Below are 25,611 nucleotides of genomic sequence, written 5' to 3'. Positions count from 1 at the left end.
TTGAACATGGACTGCTTCAGTATCTGAGGAGTCACAAATAGTCCTGAGCACTGAGATCAATGACCATCCCCACGTCTGACCTTATGAAGGTCATTGATGAAACATTGAAGATGGTCGGGCCAACGACACTATCCTGAGGAACTCCTGACATGATGGCCAGAGATGGAGATGATTGACCTCCATCAAGTACTACCATCTTTTTGATCAGATTAGATGAGAATAGATTCCCTATAGTGTGGAAACAGGCCCTTCGGCGCAACTAGTCCACACCACCCTTCTGAAGAGGAACCCACCCAGACCCATTCCCCCTGACTAATCCACCGAACACTATAGGCAACTTAGCATGACCAATTCACCTACCTTGCACATCTTTGGATTGTGGGAGGAAACCCACGCTGACACAGGGAGGATTACAAACTCCACACAGACAGTCGCCCGAGGCTGGAAGTGAACCTGGGTCCCTGGCGCTGTGAGGCAGCAGTGCTAACCACTTCCTTTATGTTAAATATGACTTCAACAAGCTGAGAATTGCTTTCCTAAGGTTTACGCTGATTCCAGTTTTGATCGGGTCACTTGATGCCACACTCAGCCAAGCAATGTCTTGGTATTAAAGGGCAGTTACTTTCACCCCTCCCCTTGAGTTCAGCTCTTCTGTCTGGAGCAGCTGTGATGTCCTTCGGACCAGAATAGCTCTGTTTGAATCCAAACTGAATGCCACTGAGCAGATTATTACTTTGTTGACACCGTCAATGACCTTTTGCATCCTTTTGCTGATGAAGACCGGGTTAGATTTTTCCTGGTTTTTATTGGACAGGACTTTCATGTTAAGTCTGTCAGTTAGCTCACTGGGCTTGAAGGTTTATTTTCAGATGTTTCATCACCATACTAGGTGAAAGTCTCTGGTGAAGTGCTGGTAGAATGTCCTGTCTCTATCTATAGATCTTGGTTTCTTCAGGTGGGTGATGTCATTTCCAGTTCTTTTTATCAAGGGAAGGGAGTCTAAATCGATGTGTTTATTGAAGGAGTTCTGGTTAGAATGCCAAGCCTTAGATTTCTCGTGTGTGTCTTTGTTTCACCCTGTCCTGAGATGTATGTGTTGTCCCAGTCAAAGTGGCGTCCTTCTTTGTCTGTATGTATGGAAACTAGTGAGAGTGGGTCGTGTCTTTTGGTGAGCAGTTGGTGTTCATGTATCCTGGTGGCAAGTTTCCTGCTAGTTTGTCCAACATAGTGTTTATTACATTTCTTTCATGGTATCTTATAAATGATAATTTTGCTGGCAGTATCTAATGGATCCTTTTAGGTTCATTAGTTGCTGTTTCAGTGTGTTAGTAGGTTTGTGGGTTACCTTGATGCCAAGGGGTCTGAGTTGTCTGGAAGTAATTTCTGATATGTCTTTGATATAAAGTAATGTGGCTGTAGTTTTAGGTTGCATTGTGTCTGCCTGTTTGAGTTTGTTTCTGAGGAATCAACGTTAATTTGATGTGGCCATTACTGGCAAGCCTTGTATTTAGTGCACATTCCTAATTATCCTTCAAAAACAGGCCATGGAGCATGGACACACCCATTGGCTGTGAGAGGGAAGTTGCAGGATTTTGATCCTGCAGCAGTGAAGGTGATGCTATTCCCCAGGGCAGGGATGGTGCATGATCTGGAGAGAAGCCTGCAGGATGAGCTATTTCCATATGTCTGCTACTCTTGTCCTTCTCAGGGGCACAGTGACTCAGTGGTTAGCACTGTTGCCTCACAGCATCAGGGACTAGGGTTCGATTCCAGCCACGGGCAGCTCTCTGTGGGGAGTTTACACATTCTCCCTGTGTCTGCGTGGGTTTCCTCTGGGTGCTCTCGTTTCCTCCCACAGGTCAGGTTGGATTGGCCAAACTAAAGTGACCCATAGTGTGCAGTCTAGGTGAGTTAGCCATGGGAAATGTGGGGTCATCGGGAATAGTATGTGGGTCTGGGTGGGACACTCTGCAGAGGGTTGCTGTGTTATCAGTGGGCCGCATGGACTCTTTCTGCACTGTAGGGATCCTATAACCGAGGCCATGGAATTAGATGGTGCTTTGGTATGTTGCTGCAGTGGCTCTGATACACAAGGCAGATTAGTGATCATTGGAGCAAGTGAATGGATTTTCAGTTAAGCAAGCTGCTTCGTGCTGGGTGGGTTCTGGCATCTAGAGTTACACTGAAACAAAGAAACTCCATCATTTGGAACTCCTGGCCTATACCGTCTAAATGCTGGGCAGGCTTCAGGGAGTCTGGAAGTCAGTTGAACTCTGCAGAATTCTCCGCCTCTGACCTGCACTTGTAGCCACACTATTTATACCAGTTAGACCCTTGATAAATCCCCCCAGGGATGGTGGTGCTGGAGAGTCAGCATTGGTAATGTTGCTTGGATACTAATCGAAGCTGGCATGGACTGACAGCTTTGAAAATGGGTCAGCCCAGGGAAAGGGGTACACCTTGGACTCATGTACAGTTTAAAAGGGATGTTTTAAAATACACGGACATGAGAGCATAATCAAGAGATTCATAATCATTGAGTGGAATGGCTTATTTCGGTTCATGTAGACTGTGCTGCAATGAGTGTCAGTTTAAATAAAAATAACAGAATTCTCTCTCATATTTAAGAAGAAGTTGCTTTGTAACATTATTGCTGTGAGATTGCTGTTGACTGGAAAGTGTGGTTATAAAACGTTAATCTTTCAAATATGTATTTTGCAGTCTTTCGACAATTATATTTTTGAAATGTTTCAGTACAGATCTTCACTGATGCATTATTAATGCAATTCTTCTGAGCTGTCACCTTAAAAGATCATTCAATAAGTACATTACAAGCAATTGGAATGAATACAATCAAAAATTCAAGTTACCCAAAGGGAAAGCTATCTGCTTGGCAGATATCAGACAATTTGTGCACAGCATGGTCAGACAAGCAGCAATGAGGTGAATGCATGGTCAAATCCGTTTTTGGTGATGAATGAGGATAAATGTTGGTCACACCACAGAATAAATCCCCAGCTCACCTCCTGAATGGAATCAGAGGACTCTCTCCTTCTATTCACTGGTGTCCCTTGGAATAACATTTAACCTGGAAAGCAGCACCTCCAATCCTGCAGCACTCTGTCACTGAAGGATGCTAGAGGTTGGTATGACATGGGGTAAACCCCTCAGCTAATTTAAACCCAACACACACACACAAGCTCATCTTGCTCCATAATCTGTTAAATTTCAAGAGGTAAAGGCCATCCCAGATCTCACTATTTAAAATAAAAGTTAACTATTTTACTCTTTGTAAGTCCAAACGAGAACATTAAAACAACAACAACTCTTTGCAACTCCTTTCTCTTAACCCAATCTTTTACCTCCCACTTCATAATACTGGTCTGATAAATTCCCTTTTAAATTTACAGCAAATCACTTTCAAGGCTAGTTATTGTTTTTGGATGTCAAACTTCCTCTGTAGATTTCTCTAGGTCGGCTTTGGTACTCTGCTGCACAAATGGCAGTGTTACCCTGCTGGCCTTACGTTGGTGCTAGCTTAGCTGCTCTTTGCAGTTCTCCCTTTAACTGTACAAGAAGTCCGGTTTGTACCCTGAAACATTAGATCATATCATTGGTTTGATGTCATCCCAAACAGTAAAATTCAAATTTGTTTGGATTTTGGTATCTGGGGCATATATTTAATCTGGCCACATTTGAATTTGTTTTTGTTTCATGGCAATGCATCTCCAGCTATTTGTTTCAAACAAATGTTACATTTTTAAAATGTTCAACACACTCCGTGCTTTCAGTCAGTCCTTGTTCACTTTTTTCTCTCTTTCTCTTTCTCTTCCTTTCTTTCTTCCTTCCTTTCTTTCCTTTCTTTCCTTTCTTTCCTTCTTTCCTTCTTTCCTTCCTACCATTTTGTTTCAGACCTCCAGTATCCACAAATCGTTGTGTTACATGAATGTGAATGAAGGTTTACGGGAGGAAAGGCAGGAAGGTAGAGTTGAGGATTATTAACAAAAGCAGAAATTGCTGGAAAAGCTCAGCAGACCTGACAGCATCTGTGGAGAGAAATCAGAGTTAACTTTATGGGTCGAGTGACCCTTCCCCAGAACATGATACTGTGTCTCGAACCAGCTGTTCAGCCAACAGAGTTAGTTGACCTCTTTCCCCCATATCAACCAATAAGTGGTCAATCTGGGACAGGGTCACCTGATGCAATTATCCTTTTTCAGACAAACCTCAACAAAAGAAACAGACACTGAAAATTGCTTATTGGCATGTTCCTTACAAACTGAGAAAAGAAATAATTGAGTAATTCTAAATTATGATGAGGAGATGCTGGTGTTGGTGTGGGATGGACAAAGTTCAAAATCACACAACACCAGGTTAGAGTCCAACAGGTTGATTTGGAAGCACAAGCTTTCAGAGCACCGCTCCTTTGTCAGATAACCAGTGGAGCAGGATCAGAGGACTCACTAGCTACCTGATGAAGGAGCAGCGCTCTGAAAGTCAGTGCTTCCAAATAAACCTGTTAGACTGTAACCTGGTGTTGTGTGACTAGTCAGTAAATTATAATGCCAGTCCTTTAGTTGAACACTCTGTCATTGCTACCTCGGAGGTCAAGGTACAACATATAACGGGGCACGAAGAGACTGCAAATATATTCCCACATGAGAAAATCCTTTTGGAAAAGATAGAAATTGCAAGAGTAAACAATGATAAAAAGAACTGATATTCATATAGCACCTGTCATGGTCTCACATTGACCTAGAGTGCTTCACTGAAAAGTAGTATTTTTCTGAGCATAGTCACTCTGTTATAATGTTGGAAACAGCAGGTATTCGGGGCACTTTAATCTCCCTCCAAGGCTGTGGGTTTGCCTCCTATTATAGGTGATCCACATGCCAATTAGAGGATAGCTATTCCCACCCACCCCCCTCCTCCCAGCTCTTTATCCCCATATTCTCCTTCCTCCTCAACCCTGTACACAAGTCCTTGCCTCACCCATTGTCAATTCCTGCCAGCCCAGCCCAGCACCGGCAACACCCAAGTCCAACATTGTTCTTGGCCCCATCATAGCCATCATGTTTGGGACACTTGCAGTCCTGGCTTTGGCCACTATTCATGGTGGCGCTGCTGGGAGGAGTCAGCTGGTGACCAGCATTATTGACTGGCAGCTTTGAGAGGCGTAGCTTTCTCCCTGTTGACTTAGTCCACCTTCAGCCAATTAATGAACCATCAGACCATAAAATAGCTATGGGGCACGTCAGTCTTGTGAGCATGGGCTCAGCCCTCTCGTGTGGTGAGTGGAGGGCGATGGGATGGAATTCTTTATTAACTTCAGCCGTCTGACTGAACTCCATGATGTCTGGAGTATTACATATTAACCTGGTGAACCCTTTTCCCCAGAGTGGGGTGGATGTTGGGACATGCAGTCAATTTAAAGAGGAGATAGACATGTTTTTAATTAATAATGGGTTGAGGATTATGGAGAATAGGTGGGAAAGTGGAGCTGATCCCAAGATGAGATCCATCATGATCATTTCAATGTTAGAGCAGGTTTGAGGGGCTGAATGGCCTACTTCTGTTCCTATTTATTATCTCCAGTACATTATAACCAGCAAATTAACCCATTAAAAGCAATGGATATAAGGCACCTTTTTTTTAATACTTCTCTTTTTTTTCTCAAAGTAGTATTCTAGTATAGGTCACATACAGTGGGATGGCAATTTTAATCCTCCTTTGAGAGTATGATAACTGCTGTTTAGAAGGCTTAAATGATGTGGTACCTCGGAACAGTGGTGAGCTGCAGTATCTGTCTATTGTGCCTTATAGGTCAGGGACCTTAATAATCACTGCTCACTGAGATGGCACTTAAGTAGAAAAAGCATGAGGTAAACAGCATAGCTCATCAACACTTAAACTATATCTCGCCCACAGCCAGCGTATAAACACATCAACAACTTGGAGGCACACGCAATGATTGCAGCAATGTTTTCATAGATCATAGATCTTGCAGGTCAGTGGCTGGGGTGTTCACAAATCATGGTGTTTTCACACTCTATTTAATACAGGAAGATGATGTGGGAGGCAGCAGTAAAGTTGACTTAATTGTTGAATGGGTGTTGTTATCACAATACCTGTGATCTGCAGCGAGCAACTAATCATGCCCTCTCCAGCATCTTTTGAGTGGAGTTGTAACTCAATAAAATCCTAATAAATAAAGACATAGAAATATCAGGCATGAAAGAACTAGCTTTTCCTCAAGGAAGCAATGTGTTTTTTTTTCAAATCAGGTTCCTGTAACCTGGGGAACTTGCTGAAAACCACACATTGTCAAAAAGCAAACAACTATTTTGTTTTTCAGAAACATTAACCATTTTCTGTGACAATCCTGATTGTATGGCACTGCATTGAACACAAGTGGAGAGGGCCACAGTAGCTGGATGTTTAATACTGAAATGGCTGGCCTGTTGTTGAGAGGGGGAGGATGGCCAATCAAACTATTTTTCATTGGAAGGGCTTCTGCATTTTTTTTCAAACCATTAAATAATTCAAGCCAACATTAAAGGTAAAGTCACTACAGAAACATAGGAAGAAAAAGATTGGAGCAGGAGTAGGCCCTTCCACCATTCAAAATGATCGTGGCTGATCATTGAGTTCAATACCTTCATCCTGCCCCCACCCCACTTGTCCCTTGATCCCTTTAGCCACAAGAGCTATATCTACTTACTTTGTTTTGGCTTCCACCACTTTCTGTGATAGTGACCTCCAAAAGGTGAAAACATTTTTCCTCATCTCAGTCTCAGTCCTGAAAGGTTTATCCCTTATCCTTAAACCATGGTTCTGGACTCCCGTTTCCCCCTTCCCCACCACCGACCATCAGAAACATCTTTCAACTTTCTCACCTTCCTAGACCCACTAGAATTTTACAGGTTTCTGTAGATCACTCCTCTAAAGTCCAATGAATATAGACCTAACTGACTCAATCTCGCCTCCTATGTCAGTCTTGCCATCCCAGGAATCAAGCTGGTAATCCTCTCTCTGCCTTTATCAATTACAAAAATATCTTTCTTCAAATAAGGAGACCAAAACTGCACACAATATTGTAGGTGTGGCCTCACTATAGCCTATTACGTCTTCCCAGACCATAGACACATGTCTCATTAGGGAGAGACAACTGGTGCTGGTTTAACCTGATGGTCACCAAGCTTCAGGCAAGGGGGAAAGGTTGAGAAGAAGAGTCCTTTATGGTAACCTCAGCCAGAGTGGGAATTGAACCCACATTGCACCACCCTGCACTGCAAACCAGCCATCCATCCAACTGAGGTGGGTCTTACTGAGTTCGATAGTCGAATCAGATATTTAGGTTGAGTCACAAATGGAGGTTGGTGTATCAGGAAATTCTAGAAGAAATAGATTATTCTTGAACTGAATCGCCTCCCTTTTAAATTTTTACTTTTTATTCCCAGTGAGAAAAAAAAATGTAAGGAAGGAAAATTCCTGGCAATGAAATACTGGGTGTACTGGACTCCCATTTTGAAGTATACACACATTGCTCTAATGTTTCCTTCACCAGTTTTACTGGTGTTTTGTTCTGGGTTATTTGATAGTCTACCCCTTTAACCCTTGATGGTCTCTACTGATGCTCCCCTTGTCTCCTTCAGTGAAGGCCTCATTTCTGATTTCATGGCTGCTACTGTGACCATGGGCCCTCAGACAATGGGGCAACTATTCCTCTGCCCCTTGGTCTATAGCATGATGGGCAGAATGGACAGAAGCAATTACAAAAGGAAAAAGGAAGAGGGAGTGAACGGATGAAGAACACTCAGGTGGAGATCATTTTTTAATTTCCTAATTTATGGGATGAATAGGCCAGCAGGCTTTTGCCCATCCTGGAGAGTGGTTAAAACATGAGTCACATGTGGGTCAGACTAGCTATGATGCTTAAAGACAAAATAACTGCAGATGCTGTAATCCAAAGTAGACAGGCAGGAGGCTGGAAGAACACAGCAAGGCAGGCAGCATCAGCAGGGAGAGGGACACAGGAAGGCAGGCAGCATCAGGAGGGAGAGGGACACAGGAAGGCAGGCAGCATCAGGAGGTGGAGAAGTCGATGTTTCGGGTGTAACCCTTCAGCAGGCCTGGGGGTGTGGGTGGGGGGAAGCTGCAGATAAAGGGGGTGTCAGGAGCAGAGTGGTGAAGTGGGAATAGGTGAAGACAGGTAGAGGGGTACAACTTGATTGGTCAATGGGAGGAATGACTCCGGTTGGTGGCAAGGAGCAATGTAAGGGAGGTGGGAAGGGCTGGGAAGAGAGTTGGGGGATGGGAAGGGAGGTTATTTGAAATTGGAGAACTCAATTTTGAGTCCACCGACCTGTAGGCGGCCCAGGCGGAAGATAAGGTGTTCCTCCAGTAGGCACTGTGGTTTGTTTTGGCAATGGTGGAGGTCAAGGATGGTCATGTTAGAAAGGGAGTGGGAAGGGGAGTTAAAATGGGCAGTGACTGGGAGTTCTGGTCAGCATCTGTGGGCCTGGCTGTGATGCTCGGTGAATCCTTCCTTAAGTTTGCATTCAGTCTCCCCAATGTAGAGAAGACCACATCGGGAACACCTGATGCAGTAAACTAGGTTGGAAGAGAGGCAGGTGAACCTCTGTCTCACCTGGATGGAGGTGAGGGGATGATATACCGGCAGGTTTTGCATCTTTTTCAGTTGTGGGCAAGGTACCTGGGGGTTCGGGGGGTGAGGGTGCGGTGGGGGAGGATGGGGTTGGTGGGGAGAGTGATGCAAACCAAGGACTGTCAGAGGGATTGGTCTTTATGGAAGACAGAGAGGGCTGGGGAGAGGAAGATGTTCTTGGTAGTGGGGTCTAGTTGGAGTTGTCGGAAGTGTTTAAGGATGATGCATTGGACACTTCCACCAAATCCAACTAGAAGTCTCCTCACCCAACGCATCATCCTTAAATACTTCCACCAAATCCAACTAGACCCCATCACCAGGAACATCTTGCCCTCGCCACCCCTCTCTGCCTTCCGCAAGGACCGTTTCTTCGACATTTCCAGAATAATGCAGGCCTGTTGTTGAAGAGCTCAGTAATGAACCTTTCTGCAGACCCATCAATGGAGATTGGCTCCTTTCAAAGTCCACATGAAGGGATTCAACATTGAAGTCAACTTAGAACAGTAGGAATGATTGGTCAACTGTGCTAGGTGAATTTATGAAATCAGAAGTTTTTTTTTTGTTTTAATCTAGTTACCCAATCAAGTAATTGTCCAACAGAATTATTATTGCATGAAGATGCAGTAACATACTAAATGTTTAAAAGAAAACAAAAGAAGGGTGCAATATGGAATGAGCTGCCAGGGGAAGTGGTGGAGGCTGGTACAATTATAGCATTTAAAAGGCATCTGGATGGGTATATGAATAGGAAGGGTGTGCAGGGATATGGGTCAAGTGCTGGCAAATGGGACAAGATTAATTTAGGATATCTCGTCGGCATGGACGAGTTGATCTGAAGGGTCTGTTTCTGTGCTGTATATCTCTATGACTCTATAACTGCAGATGCTGGAAATCAGAAACATAAACAGAAATTGCTGGAAAAGCTCAGCACGTCTGACAGCATCTACAGAGTAAAATCAGAGTTAATGTTTCCATTTTTGAGAAGATATGTCTTCCTATTGAAAGGACACAATCGCCAGTCTGTCTCACTGTGATGTTGACAGCAAGACTTATGACAAATTGTACTGGATGGTTTTGCTCCTCTTGTTCAGTGTTCCCTGTAGATTCACCTAACGTCTGCTTCTTTTTGGTGTCTCCTATTTTAATTTAATTCCTGTTAACCCAGTATTATTTCCAGGTCTCTGCCGAATCTCCTCAGTTACTGGCTGTTTACATTCTCCATACAGACTGACAACTTGTGAAAAGAAATTCAAACTTCCAGTTAATAAATGAAAGGATTGTGTTTTCATGTACGATAGCCTTTGTTAATTCAACACAATGTTTACAGACAACTTACATTTTGAACCACCAAACAGAACATGAGACTTTTTATTCAAACACAAATAAAAACACACTTCCAAGATATACCTTAAACTCACCAATAAGTAGATATTAAATTCTCTAAGAATGACCCGAAAGTAATTCATAGCTCCCAAAGATTTGTGTCTGTTTTTTTTTCTCAACCTGTGAAACATGTGACATAATCTTTTAGACAATATGATATTGAAGCAGATTGACGCCATTTGATCTATCAAGTCTGCTGGACCATTTCATCATGGCTAATAATTTTCTCAGTGTGGGATTGATATGTATAATTAAAATAAGATTTGTAAAGAAGTTGTGTTTCTAGTTTTTGACTTAGTAACTGTTCGGTTTTTGGTGTTTCTGCAACCATGCCGGATTTTTAAAGTATTACTTTTGAGTGAATGGGTTTTACATAGAACATAGAACATAGAACATTACAGCGCAGTACAGGCCCTTCGGCCCTCGATGTTGCGCCGATCAAAGCCCACCTAACCTACACTAACCCACTATCCTCCATATACCTATCCAATGCCCGCTTAAATACCCATAAAGAGGGAGAGTCCACTACTGCTACTGGCAGGGCATTCCATGAACTTACGACTCGCTGAGTGAAGAACCTACCCCTAACATCAGTCCTATATCTACCCCCCCTTAATTTAAAGCTATGCCCCCTTGTAATAGCTGACTCCATACGTGGAAAAAGGTTCTCACTGTCAACCCGATCTAACCCCCTAATCATCTTGTACACCTCTATCAAATCACCCCTAAACCTTCTTTTCTCCAATGAAAACAACCCCAAGTGCCTCAGCCTTTCCTCATAGGATTTTCCTACCATACCAGGCAACATCCTGGTAAACTTCCTCTGCACCCGTTCCAGTGCCTCCACATCCTTCCTATAGTATGGCGACCAAAACTGCACACAATATTCCGGATGCGGCCGCACCAGAGTCTTATACAACTGCAGCATGCAGTTCAATGTTAATTGTTAATGGTCTTTTGTTTATTTAGATGGTTATGTGACAGAGCAAAGAACATAATAAGGCCTCAAGGTTTATTCAAGAGCTCTGGATAATTTTAAGCATAAGGAGAACATGCATAACAGACGGAGAAACAGTCCTGTGAAAGTTTTGGAACAGGATAGTTGTGTGGAAAAGTCTTCAAAGATTAGAAACAGTATCCTGCTGTCAGCATCACAACGAGACCGAGTGTAGAGAATGTCCCACTGTCCGTATCACAGTGAGACAGAGTGGGGAGAGTGTCCCACTGTCAGCATCACAGTGAGACAGAGTGGGGAGAGTGTCCCACTGTCAGCATCGCAGTGAGACCGAGTGTAGAGAGTGTCCCACTGTCAGTAACACAGTGAGACAGAGTGGGGAGAGTGTCCCACTGTCAGCATCGCAGTGAGACAGTGTGGGGAGAGTGTCCCATTGTCAGTATCACAGTGAGACTGAGTGGGGAGAGTGTCCCACTGTCAGCATCGCAGTGAGACAGTGTGGGGAGAGTGTCCCACTGTCAGCATCGCAGTGAGACAGTGTGGGGAGAGTGTCCCACTGTCAGCATCGCAGTGAGACAGTGTGGGGAGAGTGTCCCACTGTCAGCATCGCAGTGAGACAGTGTGGGGAGAGTGTCCCACTGTCAGCATCACAGTGAGACCGAGTGGGGAGAGTGTCCCACTGTCAGCATCGCAGTGAGACAGAGTGGGGAGAGTGTCCCATTGTCAGTATCACAGTGAGACTGAGTGGGGAGAGTGTCCCATTGTCAGCATCGCAGTGAGACCGAGTGGGGAGAGTGTCCCACTGTCAGCATCACAGTGAGACAGTGTGGGGAGAGTGTCCCACTGTCAGCATCGCAGTGAGACAGAGTGTAGAGAGTGTCCCACTGTCAGCATCGCAGTGAGACAGTGTGGGGAGAGTGTCCCACTGTCAGCATCACAGTGAGACACAGTGGGGAGAGTGTCCCATTATCAGTATAAGAGTGGGGAGAGGGTCCCACTGTCAGCATCGCAGTGAGACAGTGTGGGGAGAGTGTCCCATTGTCAGTATCACAGTGAGACACAGTGGGGAGAGTGTCCCATTATCAGTATCAGAGTGTAGAGGGTGTCCCACTGTCAGCATCACAGTGAGACACAGTGGGGAGAGTGTCCCATTATCAGTATCAGAGTGGGGAGAGGGTCCCACTGTCAGCATCGCAGTGAGACAGTGTGGGGAGAGTGTCCCATTGTCAGTATCACAGTGAGACCGAGTGGGGAGAGTGTCCCACTGTCAGCATTGCAGTGAGACAGTGTGGAGAGAGTGTCCCACTGTCAGCATCACAGTGAGACAGTGTGGGGAGAGTGTCCCACTGTCAGCATCACAGTGAGACAGTGTGGGGAGAGTGTCCCACTGTCAGCATCGCAGTGAGACAGTGTGGGGAGAGTGTCCCACTGTCAGCATCACAGTGAGACAGTGTGGGGAGAGTGTCCCACTGTCAGCATCGCAGTGAGACAGAGTGGGGAGAGTGTCCCACTGTCAGCATCGCAGTGAGACCGAGTGGGGAGAGTGTCCCATTATCAGTATCAGAGTGGGGAGAGGGTCCCACTGTCAGTATCACAGTGAGACAGAGTGGGGAGAGTGTCCCACTTTAATTTCCGATTGTGAAAAAGTGAATTTCTGATCACAGGAAGATCATTGGCCGGATTAGAAGGATTTGAATTTTTGAAGATATGTGGATCAACCCAAATGACAAGATCGGACACAGTCGCGTGTTTATCAGGAGTGAATATCTGTTGTTGTAGTGTGTCTATCAGGAGTGAATATCTGTTGGTGTAGCGTGTTTATTAGGAGTGAATATCTGTTGATGTAGCGTGTGTATCAGGAGTGAATATCTGTTGGTGTAGCGTGTTTATCAGGAGTGAATATCTGTTGGTGTAGCGTGTTTATCAGGAGTGAATATCTGTTGGTGTAGCGTGTGTATCAGGAGTGAATATCTGTTGGTGTAGCGTGTTTATTAGGAGTGAATATCTGTTGGTGTAGCGTGTTTATTAGGAGTGAATATTTGTTTTTGTTTGTTATTCATTAAAAGCAACATAAATCTGTTAATAATATGACTGAACAATTAATGGAAATACCCATGAAGATTAGCTCTCCTGGTGGTGTGTCAAATCTGCAGTATGTTGGAGCTCAAGGCTCCTACTGTGACCCAGGGCAGACAGATCTGGTGGTGATTGGTTTAGTTTCAGCACCTTCAGCATCGGATTAGGAGCGGGACGCTGTGCTCCAGATGCTGAGCTGCTTCAGGGAGGGCCAATCGTACCTGGATTATTTGTACCAGGAGGCTGTCATGTGTATTTGACGGGATTTTCAGATACAGTCGGGGGATGGAAGCTGTGATTGCCAGTGAGCCAGGTAGAGGACCAGTGGATGTCAGTGTTAGCCTCTTTGATTTTCCCAACAGGCTTGGGTTCTCTCAGCTTTTCTTTGGATGGGTGTGAGGGCTGTAGGATGGATGAGCTTAATGACAATGGAAGCCTTGTACAAGGAGCCATCTGATCAAGAGGAGTCAAGAGGAATGCAATGGTGATAAGGGCAGCATCGTCAGAGGGATTGATACTGTTGTCTGCAGCAGTGACTGCAAATCCGGACAGCTGTGTTGTCTGCCCAGTTTCTGGATATCTGCTCTGCGCTGGAGAAGAACTTACAGGAAGAACAGAAGCATCAATTTTTCCTGGTCCTTAAAAGCACCAGTGACAAATGTAGAGATTCTGCATTGCCAGTAAAAGGACCTCGGCACCAAATTAAGGAGCAGGATCTCAAAGGGAGTAATCTCTGGTTCATTACCTGTGTTATGTGCAAATTGGTGTAGGACTGACAAGACTCTAGAGATGAATATTGGGAGGCTGGTGTGGGAGAAGTGGGTTCTGGGTCATGGGGCACCGACACCAATACTGAGAGAAAGTGGAATCTATCATGATTGGATGATCTACACCTGAACCGTCCTCAGGCTGATGTTCTTGCAAACCACACAATGAGGGAAGTAGAGTGTGGTTTAAACTAAATAGAGGGGGGACAAGTGCCCAAAGTTATGGTGAATCAAAGAATAGGAAAAATGAAACTGCGGAAGGATTCAATATGGGGAGTATGTATATCTATTTGTGCTGTTAATTCATCTACGTTATTACAAATGTACTGCACATTAAGGCACAAAGCCTTTCAACTTATCTTTTTAGCCTTGTTTGTCGTCTTAACTTTATTTTGCACCATGGCCTCTTGCTGATCCTCCTTATTTCTTATGCATCCACTTTGCAGTTTTCTGCCTTTTGTTTCACGTCCACGCCCTCCCCTCCCCTCCCCACCTCCCTATCCCCCTAGTCAGGTTCCCATTGTCCTTGTTGTAATAGTAGCGTCATCATGCAGCAACAACGCAGGAGTCACCAAAGGCTGTTGTGGAGTGGAGCTCGATGCCATCAGTGTACATGTGAGAATGAGCCCAGTGCTTTCAAATGCTGGCACCAGTGGGCAATGTGTAGATGAAACAAATGTTTAAATCAATCACTGTGGAACACCAGAGGAAATGGTGTGGGAGCAGAAAGAGGAGCCATTGTAAACAATACTCCAGGTAAAAGTTGTCAAGAAATGCAGCAAAAACCAAAATCATTTAATGGATTAGGATCTCTCCTGTTCTTGGCAATCAAAACATTCAATCATGAAATGGGGATATGGTCCATATGCTGGTAAATGGGACTGGATTAATTTAGGATATCTCATTAGCATCGACAAGTTGGACTGAAGGGTTTGTTCCCGTGTTGATATGTCTCTCTGACTCTCCGACTCCAAATGTGGACATGAAGTCCATGCTGCAGAAGCTGTTAATAATGTGCTGAAACTAACACATCAGATTATATTTTATCAACCTTATCCTTCCAGCTCCATAAGTTGATGGACATTATGTCAGATCAAATCGTATTATTACATGGATTAAAATGCTGCAATGTTAAAAATCACATAACACCAGGTTATAGTCCAACAGGTTTATTTTTAGATTCCCTCCAGTGCAGAAACTGGCCCTTCGGCCCAACAAGTCCACACCAACCCTCCAAAGAGTAACCCACCCAGACCCTTTCACCTACTCCCGACTAAAGCATCTATCATTGTGGGCTGGAATCGAGCCCAGGTCCCTGGCACTGCGAGGCCACTGTGCTGCACTGGTTTTCAGAATGCTGCTCCTTGATCAGAGCTCTGAAAACTCATGCTTCCAAATAAACCTGTTGGGCTATAACCTGGTGTGTGATTTTTAACTTTGTACGCCCCAGTCCAATACCGGCACCTCCAAATCCTAAAATTCTGGAGTAGTTTTATATTTCATTGATAATCTTCTTTTGTTTTTCTCACAGGAAGCAATATAATCCTAAAAAAGGCAAAGATATTTAATAGAAGAAGAATACAGCGCAGTACAGGCCCTTCGGCCCTCGATGTTGCGCCGATCAAAGCCCACCTAACCTACACTAACCCACTATCCTCCATATACCTATCCAATGCCCGCTTAAATACCCATAAAGAGGGAGAGTCCACTACTGCTACTGGCAGGGCATTCCATGAACTTACGACTCGCTGAGTGAAGAACCTACCCCTAACATCAGTCATATATCTACCCCCCCTTAATTTAAAGCTATGCCCCCTTGTAATAGCTGACTCCATACGTGGAAAATGGAACAGTTTGGGCATCTCTGAAATGGTACTGATACCTTTGGTATTTGTCCTTCCTTGTTTTACAGTTGTACAGCTCCAGTGACTTTGGAAGGAGGTGGCAGCTGATTCATGAACGAATTACTCCAAACCGGTTTTACTGGTAAGAGCTTATTGAATCTGTGTGGGTTTGACATCTCCCATCAATGGAGATAACAGTGCATCATAAACGTGAATCTTTGTCCATCAATATAATTGAGTTGGATACAAATCTGGCATGTCACAGACACCCAGAGAACCTCATATCGTGTTACAAAGCAGGAAACATCCATTCAACCACAAGTCACTGAGTCTAATTTCATTTACCTATTCAACTCTCATCTCTTCAGTCAGCTTGCTTATCAAGTGCCTCTCCTGGATAATGCACGTCAGGGTTTTATAAGGAGTAGCACATGAAATAGCATGAGGGAACATCAGTAAATGGAGTGTGTTTTGTAACCATAGAACAACTGAGTAGTTGACCAAAACACATTCCTGTTTGGTGAATATTTTATTTCCACTCCACGTAAGGAAGTTTTGTTTCAAATGCCCAAATCCTCCCAGAGCAGCAATCGCGGCTGGATTGCAGCTAAATTCTGTTTTTCTTTTACCCAAGAACCCCCAGGCTGTGCATCGCTGACCAGGACTTCATGAAATGGCAGGGCTGTCATATGAGGACCGATTGGATCCAATGGGACTGTATTCTCCAGAGTTTAGACAAATGAGAGAAGACCTCATTGAAACATATAAAATTCTGATAAGGTCGGATAGACTGGATGCAGGAATGATGTTTGCTCTGGATAGGAACTCTAAACCAAGGTCATGATTTCAGGAAATGGAATAGGATTAAGCTGGAGAGGTATACCTTCACTCAGAGGGTGATGAACTTGTGGACCTGTCCACCATATAAGGCTGTGCTGGTCAAGCCACTAAATATATCCAAGGAAGGAATAGATAGACACTAAAGAACAAGGGGCCAGTGTGGGGGTTTGATGCTGAGGTAGAGCATATTGAGATGGTGGGGCAGGCTGAATGGGCTTAACCAACTACTCATGGTCTAATATTCCATTTTCTTGTGTATTTTATAATCCTGGTCTCCTCAGAAATGTGAAGGATACCTGAAATTGGAGCCCTTTCTCACCGTGAAGGACCACCAGGAGCCAAACCCATGACCCTTTTTTTACACTACCAACACAGTGGCACAGTGGTTAGCACTGCTGCCTCACAGCATCAGAGACACGGGTTCAATTCCAGCCTCAGGCAACTCTCTGTGTGGAGTTTGCACATTCTCCCTGTGTCTGTGTGGGTTTCCTCCGGGTGCTCCAGTTTCCTCCCACAATCCAAAAATGTGCAGTTAGGTGAATTGGCCATGCTAAATTGCCATAGTGTTAGGTAAGGGGTAAACGTAGGGGAATGGGTCTGGGTGGGTTGCGCTTCGGCGGGTCGGTGTGGACTTGTTGGGCCGAAGGGCCTGTTTCCACACTGTAAGTAATCTAATCTAAAAAAAACTGGTAAATGTATTCCTACACCACACTGAAATGTTGTGTGTTGTTCAGTGTGCTAATGAGTGAGGGTGAGGGAGGTGAATGGATGGGGAGTGTGAGGTGTGGGTCATTGGGTAGGATGGCCACTGGTGATAAGGATGGTTGGGTAGAGTGGTTGCTGGTTGAGTTATCAATGGTGGGACTGGTGGAGTAACATGGAGCTAGTTGGCAGGACAGTAAGTAGGTGCTTACCAATACGTACTGCTGTGCTACTCAATTGAATTTGTCACACCATTGCACTTGCAAAAGGTGTTGGCACAGAAAGCATGATGGCCTGGCATTTTAAGTGCTTATCCAGATACTCCTACAATGTTGCAATAATACCTGCCTCCACCACCCTCTCAGGCAGCATATTCCACATTTCTGCCACCCTCTGCATGAAAAATAAATTCTGCAAATCTCCTCTAAATCACTATTCCTCACCTTAAACTAATACCGTCTGGTCTTAGAATATCTGCCATGGGAACACATTCTCATGGTCTACCCTGTCTATGCCTCACATTATTTTGTAGACCTCAATCAGAACCACCCCCCACCCAACCCCAGCCCACCTCAGCATCCTGGGGAATGGGATTCAAATTCCACAGGATGGATGGTGAAATTTTAATTCAATGAAAAGCAAGCCTAAAGGTGACAGGTAGCCATTGTCAACTGCCACAAAAATCCATCTGGTTCACTAATGTCTTTGTAGGGAAGGAAATCTGCCATCTTACCCAGTCTGACTTACATGTAACTCCAGACCCACAGCAATATGGCTGATTCTTAACTGCACAGTGGGCAATTAGGGATGAACAATAAATACTAGCCTAGCCAGCTACATTACCGCCCGCAAACAAATTGTCTAGGCCATTGGTGAGATCACACCAAAAGTACCATGTATAGTTCTGGTCCTCTTATTTAAGAAAGGGTGCAATTGCACTGGGGAGTGTTCAGAGAAAGTTTATTTGACTGATTCCTCGAATAAAGGGGGAATCTTATGCAAAGGGATCTGGGTGGGTATATGTATAGAACAGATTTAGAGGAATATTGGCCAAATGCTCACAAATGAGACAAGATTTATTTAGGATATCTGGTCAGGATGGACAAGTTGGATTGAAGGGTTTGTTTCCGTGTAGTACATCTCTATGACTCGAACAGGTTGGACCTGTTGGGTCTGCAGCCCTGGGAGGTTAGAAGAACATGAGGTGATTGCCCATAAGATCCTGAGGGGATTTGACAGAGTAGATGCTGAAAGCATGATTCACCTTGCAAGACAGACTAGAACAAGGAGCACATTTTAAAAATCAGGATTAACCTATTTTGGATGGTGATGCAGGGAAATCTCTGAATGTTGTGACCCTGTGGAACTCTTTCTCGAAGAGTAGTGGAGACAAGGACAATGAGTAATTTTAAGGTAGAGTTGGATAAATTCTCAATGAACAAGTGAGTCCCAGGTTATTAAGATAGGCAGGAAAATGGAGCTGAGACCACATCAGATTACCTGTCAAATGGTACAGCAGCTCCAAGGAAGTAATGGTCTGTTCCTACTCCTTAAATAGGATATTCAGATGTCCTTTATAGTAAAGCATGGAGCAATTTAATAATGCACTCTTTGAAGTGGGGTTTGAAAACAATTATATTCCCTTCTCTGTTATATTTTTGTGGCATTATTTCACAAAATTAACCTTGACAATATCTTAAAGAACCATGCACAGCCAACATTGATGTCTCTCAACTCTCACAATGATGTCAAGATTAAACTGGTGCTGGAAAAGCACAGCAGGTCAGGCAGCATCCAAGGAGCAGGAAAATTGATGTTTCGGGCAAAAGCCCTTCCTGCCCCTCAGATGCTGCCTGACCTGCTGTGCTTTTCCAGCACCACTCTAATCTTGACTCTAATCTCCAACATCTGTAGTCTTCACTTTTGCCTCTTCCAATGTTGTGTCTGCCCTTTAAAGATGGATAATTTTAGAGAAAAAAATGATGCCTTTCTCATTGTAATTATATACTGAGCATTGTATTTTCATCAAACGAAACATTTTGAAGTCTCCTGGTCCATTATCACTGTTGTGAGAACATTCTGTTAATGATTACTGTGTAGGTGTAAATAATACAATCTTGTATCTGGTGGATAAAATATGCTTTTCAATTTTACCTCTATAAAGGTTTAATTGTGTTTTTAGTCATTTAAAGAGATTGTAAAGCCACAGTAATAAAGTGGAGGATGAATCAATAATGGACATATTGCATAAATCTTTTGTACGGGTTTTAACAAATGAGAATGGGGATGTAAGGATGCCAGAGGATGAGGTGGGACAAATGAGGAAACTGAGTGTAGAAAAAAAGACTTATTCTAGAAAATAGTCAAACTCAGGAAGGAAAAGGCCATGGTGCATGGCCCCTCAGCATTTGGAAGAAGTCACCAGGACGATAACAGCAGCGGGAGTCGCAATGTTTCAATGTGCTCTGTGAAGGCAATAGCATTGTGTTCCTGTCACTGGGTTAGTAATCCAGGAGCAATGCAAACCAGCTTCTCACCACTCACAGATGGGATTCCCAACTTCCTATTCCAGAGCTGCTCACTGAGTCTCTTCAAATAAAAGTTAGTTCTTCACTGATCCATATCTCTCTTACATATGCCTGTAGTATATGTGTTGATGTTCTGGCATAAACACTGTAGCAGTTTTATTTTGGTCCATGTTTCTCTGAAACATGTAAGGTGTTTTATATCAAAGTCCTGAGTTTTTTCATTGCAGGTGAGCATGCTGGCAGTGTGAATATTTTCAAAGGTTTTACTCATGTAGAATATAGTTGCTTGGTGCTCATCATCAGTTTCTAGCCCATTAGGGATGGGAGTCAAAATACAACCTCAATAAAACAAACAATTATGGACACTGGAGATCTGAAACAAACAAAAAAAAGAAATGCTGGAGAAACTCCACAGGTCAAGGAAGTGTCTGCTGTGAAAGGAGAGTTAATGGTTTGAGGCTGTGAAACTTCTTCAGAAAGTTATTGCTGTGTGTATCCCTTCTTTAGGAAGCTACTCCCATGATTATTGCCTCCAGCGTGAACATAGTTTTTTGTGTCTCATGTACTTGTTTGAAACATTTAAGTTCTGGAGGAGACTTTACCCAGTCAGTGTGGAAAGAAGATTTCCTCTTGTGAAAGAACCTATAACTAAGGTGACTTGTTAAAAATTAGGCTTAGCCATCCAAGATAGAACTGAGGAGAATTACTTTTTATCTCTCACAGAGAGTTGACAGTCTTTGGAACTCTTCCTCAAGCAGAATCATTGAATGTTTCTAAAGCAGTGGCAGGTGAGATCATGGTTATCAACAGGTTAGGCAGGAATGTTGAGGTTAGAATTAGATCAGCCACGATCTTATTAAATGGTGGAGCAGGCTCGAGGGGCCAGATGGCCTCCTCCTGCTCCTAATTTGTATGAAGTTAACACCAGCTGTTCAATGGAGCCCTTTTGCACCAATTCTCTTCCTATCCTTTCTTTGTTAGATATTGAAGCATAAAAAATGACCAGCAAGTTCGAACGTAATTCTGGCACCCGCTGCAAACAGAACATTGTTGTTTGCTCATGAGAAGTGACCTCACTGTCATTGGAATTATTTAGTTTGAATTTACTGTCAAATCGAAACAACGGAGTCCATTGTATTTGTTTGTTCCAATACCTTGGGCAGGACTTTGTATTTTGGGTGAAGACCTTGACGTCAGGGAGAAATACAAGCCCTAACTCCACCTTGCTTGGGAGCTTTCACGTGATAGAGACCAAACCGGGAGAATCAACTCCTGAGCAGAGGAAGCACTTGCTATGCCACAGTGAGCAGGATGTAGAGGTTAGAGGGCCAGTACGATCTGTAACTTGTCCTTTGACCTTTAAATGTGTCCCTCCTAAATAGGAAATGGACACAGCTACTGTGCCACCCAAACGCAGGGTGACCTGTAGCTGTTCAAGGTTGGCAGCAAGGAGGCAGTGATGGTGATGGTGTGCATGGTGGAGGCACAGAGGATGGGTATGTTGGGAAGAGGACTTAGAGTCTTCATGGAGCACTGGCCCCTATTCTTCAACTCAGAGTATATCTCCAAGTGACCAGTGGGCTACTGATGGCACAAGGACCTAGACATTAAAGGTTCTTGCTGGCCACTGACCAAGGATCTGATTGGCTGTATACTAAGTGTAACAGCTTTCTCTTGACTATCCCCAGTTCCACCTCCAGGAAAATACCTCAGGGGCAGGATGGTGCTGCCAGACCAGCACAGTCATGTCTCCCTCTGCTGCCATCCACCAACTGAAAGAAAAATGGAAAATTGTTGAAGAACCGAAGGAGGCCATTTGGCCGACCCTGCTTATACTGGCTCTTCAACTTAATGGCATTGTTCTCATCACGATTTTGCAAAATCATTATTTTCAGGTTAGAGTTCAATTCCCTTTTAAATGCTACAAATGAACCTGCCTCTGACACACTCTCAGACTGTATGATCTAGACCCTAACCCCACACAGCACAAAGTTTATTTCTTTATTTCTCATATGATATTTCCTTCTTTCACCAATTGTTTTAACTATCAGCCCCTCTCTTTCTTGATCCTTTCAGTTTCACCCTTCCTACTTTATCCTGGACCTTATGATTTTGCACAGGTTATTGGAGTCTCCTTTCCAGCCTGATTTCCGGAAGGGGAACAGCCCAGTTTCTCAAATCTCATTGTAACTGAATTAGTTCAATGTTACTATGTTTATATTTCTCTGATTATGGACTCCATCAATAAGCTGGTTTATTGTCTCATGCTGAGGTTCGGGCACCATCAATTACTGCAGCATTCTCCCACTCTCCAGCCTCCACACTCCACCCCCAACCCTCCACACCCTACAACCCCACCCTCCAACCCCCTACCTCCACTCCCCATACCCTCCAACCTCCAGACCCCCACCCTCCAACCGCACCCTATAATCTGCCATCCCGTCCAATCCCTACAGTCCACCCCCTCCTACTCCCACACCCATACCGTCCACCCTGTCCAACCCCCTCCACCCCGTCCACTCCCCTCCACTCCGTCCAACCCCCACGCCCCCACCCTCCATCCCCTCCAAACTCCACACTCCACCCTCCACCCCTTCCAACGCCTCCATCCCCACACCCCCATCCTCCACCCCCTCCAACCCCTCAACCCCTACCCTCCAACCCATACACCCCTACACCCCCTCCCTCCATCCCTACCCTCCAACCACTCCACCCCTACACCCCCACACCTCCACCCTCCAACCCCTCCACCCCTACACTCCCACCCTCCACCCTATCCAACCTCTCCACCCCTATACCCCCACCCTCCAACCCCTCCACCCCCTCCAACCCTACACCCCCACCCTCCATCCCCACACCTCCACCCCCTCCAACCCTACTCCCCCACCCTCCACCCCTACCCTCCAACCCATACACCCCTACACCCCCACCCTCCACCCCTGCCCTCCAACCCATATACCCCTACACCCCCACCCTCCACCCCTGCCCTCCAACCCCTCCACCCCCTCCAACCATACACCCCCACCCTCCAACCCTACACCCCCACCCTCCACCCCACCCTCCAACCCATACACCCCTACACCCCCACCCTCCACCCTCCACCCCTGCCCTCCAACCCATATACCCCTACACCCCCACCCTCCACCCCTGCCCTCCAACCCCTCCACCCCCTCCAACCATACACCCCCACCCTCCAACCCTACACCCCCACCCTCCACCCCTACCCTCCAACCCATACACCCCTACAGCCCCACCCTCCACCCCTACCCTCCAACCCATACACCCCTACAGCCCCACCCTCCACCCCTGCCCTCCAACCCATACACCCCTACAGCCCCACCCTCTACCCCTGCTCTCCAACCCCTCCACCCCCAGCCACTCCCACACCTCCCCCTCCACCCCCTCCAACCCCTCCACCCCTACACCCCCACCCTCCACCCCTACCCTCCAACCCTTACACCCCCACCTTCCACCCCCTCCACCCCTCCACCCCTCCACCCCTACACCCCTACACCCCTACACCCCACCCTCCACCCCCTCCAACCCCTACACCCCTACACCCCCACATCCCCACCCTCCACCACCCCTACCCTCCAACCCTTACACCCCCACCTTCCACCCCCTCCACCCCTACACCCCTACACCCCTACACCCCACCCTCCACCCCCTCCAACCCCTACACCCCTACACCCCCACATCCCCACCCTCCACCACCCCTACCCTCCAACCCTTACACTCCTACACCTCCACCCTCCACCCCCTCCAACTCCTACACCCCTACACCCCCACCCTCCACCCCCTCCAACTCCTACACCCCTAAACCCCTACCCTCCAACCCCCCACACCCCCACAGCCCTCTGCTCCTTGACACTTTTGTTCACTTTCACCAGGGTCCCACAGAGAGGCTGCATTAGTTTTATTTCCTCTGTGTTCCTTCTCAATCCATCATTGTCTGCTTTTCTAATCCTTTAATTCATTGATTTTCACAAACATCTTGCTACAATCATCAAATATGCCAATGTGAAGATATGTTAAATACTTTAGATTGCTTAACAATCAGTCCTGTAGAATTATTGCAGGTATTGTACTTGTTAATGCATGACCTTGGTCTCTGTTAAAACAAATCAATGTGACATTGGACCTGTTTCCAAACTTCAGCAGGCACAAATGTCTGTAAAAAGATGAACTCATCAGCTCATCATGAATATAGTGAGGAGTTTCAAACAAAGGCATTTCAAATCTGCAGAATTGAGATACCAGGTTCAGCTGTCATGTCCATCCCTTTATTCCTGAAGGTCCTTCCAGAAGACAAGTCAGCTGCAACTGTCTTTCAAATCATTTGGTCATTAATAATATTGCAGCCAACTTCAGCAAACCATTCTGATTGGGTTACACTTAAAACAAAAGTTATTGCTTTCAAGAGGGTTCAAGTGGAGAATCTAGAAAAACAGCAGAAAAAGAAGTTGCACTTTTTTTTGGTGGCTTTTCTCAAACATGGTTTGGTCAGCAGGATTCTGAGTTAACCTATCAGCCCAGGATCTTTCTGGCTTATTCTCTGCAGCTATTAAGTATACCTAACTTGTTATTTCATCCATTTCCTTTTAAAGGTGAGTGAACTACCTGGAAGGAAATAGCACAAATTTACGTCAATTTGTGACAGGTGAACTGTTTCTATGTGCTATGTAATGACAAGTAGTGTCAATTTTCAAACCAAGTTTCAAAGATTAAATGTGGTTGGGACGGTGCTGCAGTTTGACTGTGTGGTTATACAGGCCTGAACTGCTGTGCTCTTCCAGCACCACTAATCCAGAATCTGATTTCCAGCATCTGCAGTCATTGTTTTTACCCTGTACGGTTGTACCTACCTGCAGTGTTACAAATGCTGTCAATGGATTATTTCTGATTTTAAAATATGCTTGTTTCCATCCTACAGTAAGTCAATGTGACAAATCCAATCCACACAAACAGCCATGTTCACTCCAAGCCAATTTGGGGATTGGTCAGGATGGTTAAGGCACAGTTTCACTGGGGATAGCAGCCCCAGTGAACAATTCCCCAATTTCCCATTCTCCATGTGTCAGTGCAGGACAGCACCTTACCAGGGAGGATAACTTCACTGTGTGACCCTGTTTTCAACTAAACACATCCAAATACCTCATTGAAACACAGACATATTCACTCTCATCCCAGAGCCCACTCAAATTCATTGGAGAGTTAGTCATACACATGAGCAGCACGTGAGAAACATTTTCACCAAAAGTCTACAAACATTTTGTGAATGCTATTGCTACAACAAGCTTTTTGTATGGTTGCTACGAGCCTGGTTACACAGGGGCAACCAATCAGATTTTGTAGAATCCTTCCCAGAATGACTCTCTGTTGTTAAACTTTGGGAAAGGTAGCCGAAGACAATTTGCTGTGTGTTTTCACAGATGAAGTTGGCTGTTCAAAAGCTGTACATAGCTTTCAAAATGCAGGTTGGTAGGTGTAGTTTCACTGCTGTCATTCAGTTATTAAAACGCTATTTTTATAAATGCTTAAATAAAACTTGCCTGTTAGTTCTGAAAGCCTCTTTCATTTCTAAGAGTTTCAAGCCTTTGAGTAAACTGAAGGAGGAGATGGACAGGTTTTCAATGTGTAATGGGGTGAAGGGTAATGGGGAGTGGGCAGGAAAGTGGAGTTGACGCTGAGATGACATCAGCCATGATCATATTAAATGGTGGAGCAGGCTCAAGGGGCTGAATGGCCTCCTCCTGCTCCTAGATCTTATATCCTTAATTCCAGAGCATAAGACCAAGGCAGTTTCAGACGTTGCTGCCAGTTCAGTGGAATGTTTAAAGAAAGGAAT

The 25,611-nt window shown here is 45.0% G+C and overlaps 1 protein-coding gene across 3 annotated transcripts in view; it reads left to right on the top strand.

Moving 5' to 3' along the window:
* Positions 1-25,611, top strand: part of LOC140463298 (VPS10 domain-containing receptor SorCS1-like) — a 1,204,408-nt gene that overhangs the window by 880,295 nt on the left and 298,502 nt on the right. For all 3 annotated transcript variants that reach the window (XM_072557066.1, XM_072557065.1, XM_072557064.1), the window contains exon 5: positions 15,762-15,835. In XM_072557066.1, the coding sequence (XP_072413167.1) occupies positions 15,762-15,835 (74 nt within the window). The remainder of the gene's footprint in view (positions 1-15,761; positions 15,836-25,611) is intronic.

This window comes from Chiloscyllium punctatum, chromosome 38, assembly GCF_047496795.1.
Source record: "Chiloscyllium punctatum isolate Juve2018m chromosome 38, sChiPun1.3, whole genome shotgun sequence".
Taxonomy (NCBI): domain Eukaryota; kingdom Metazoa; phylum Chordata; class Chondrichthyes; order Orectolobiformes; family Hemiscylliidae; genus Chiloscyllium; species Chiloscyllium punctatum.
Note: the sequence above shows the minus strand (reverse complement) of the source record. Positions and strands in the feature narration are given on the sequence as shown.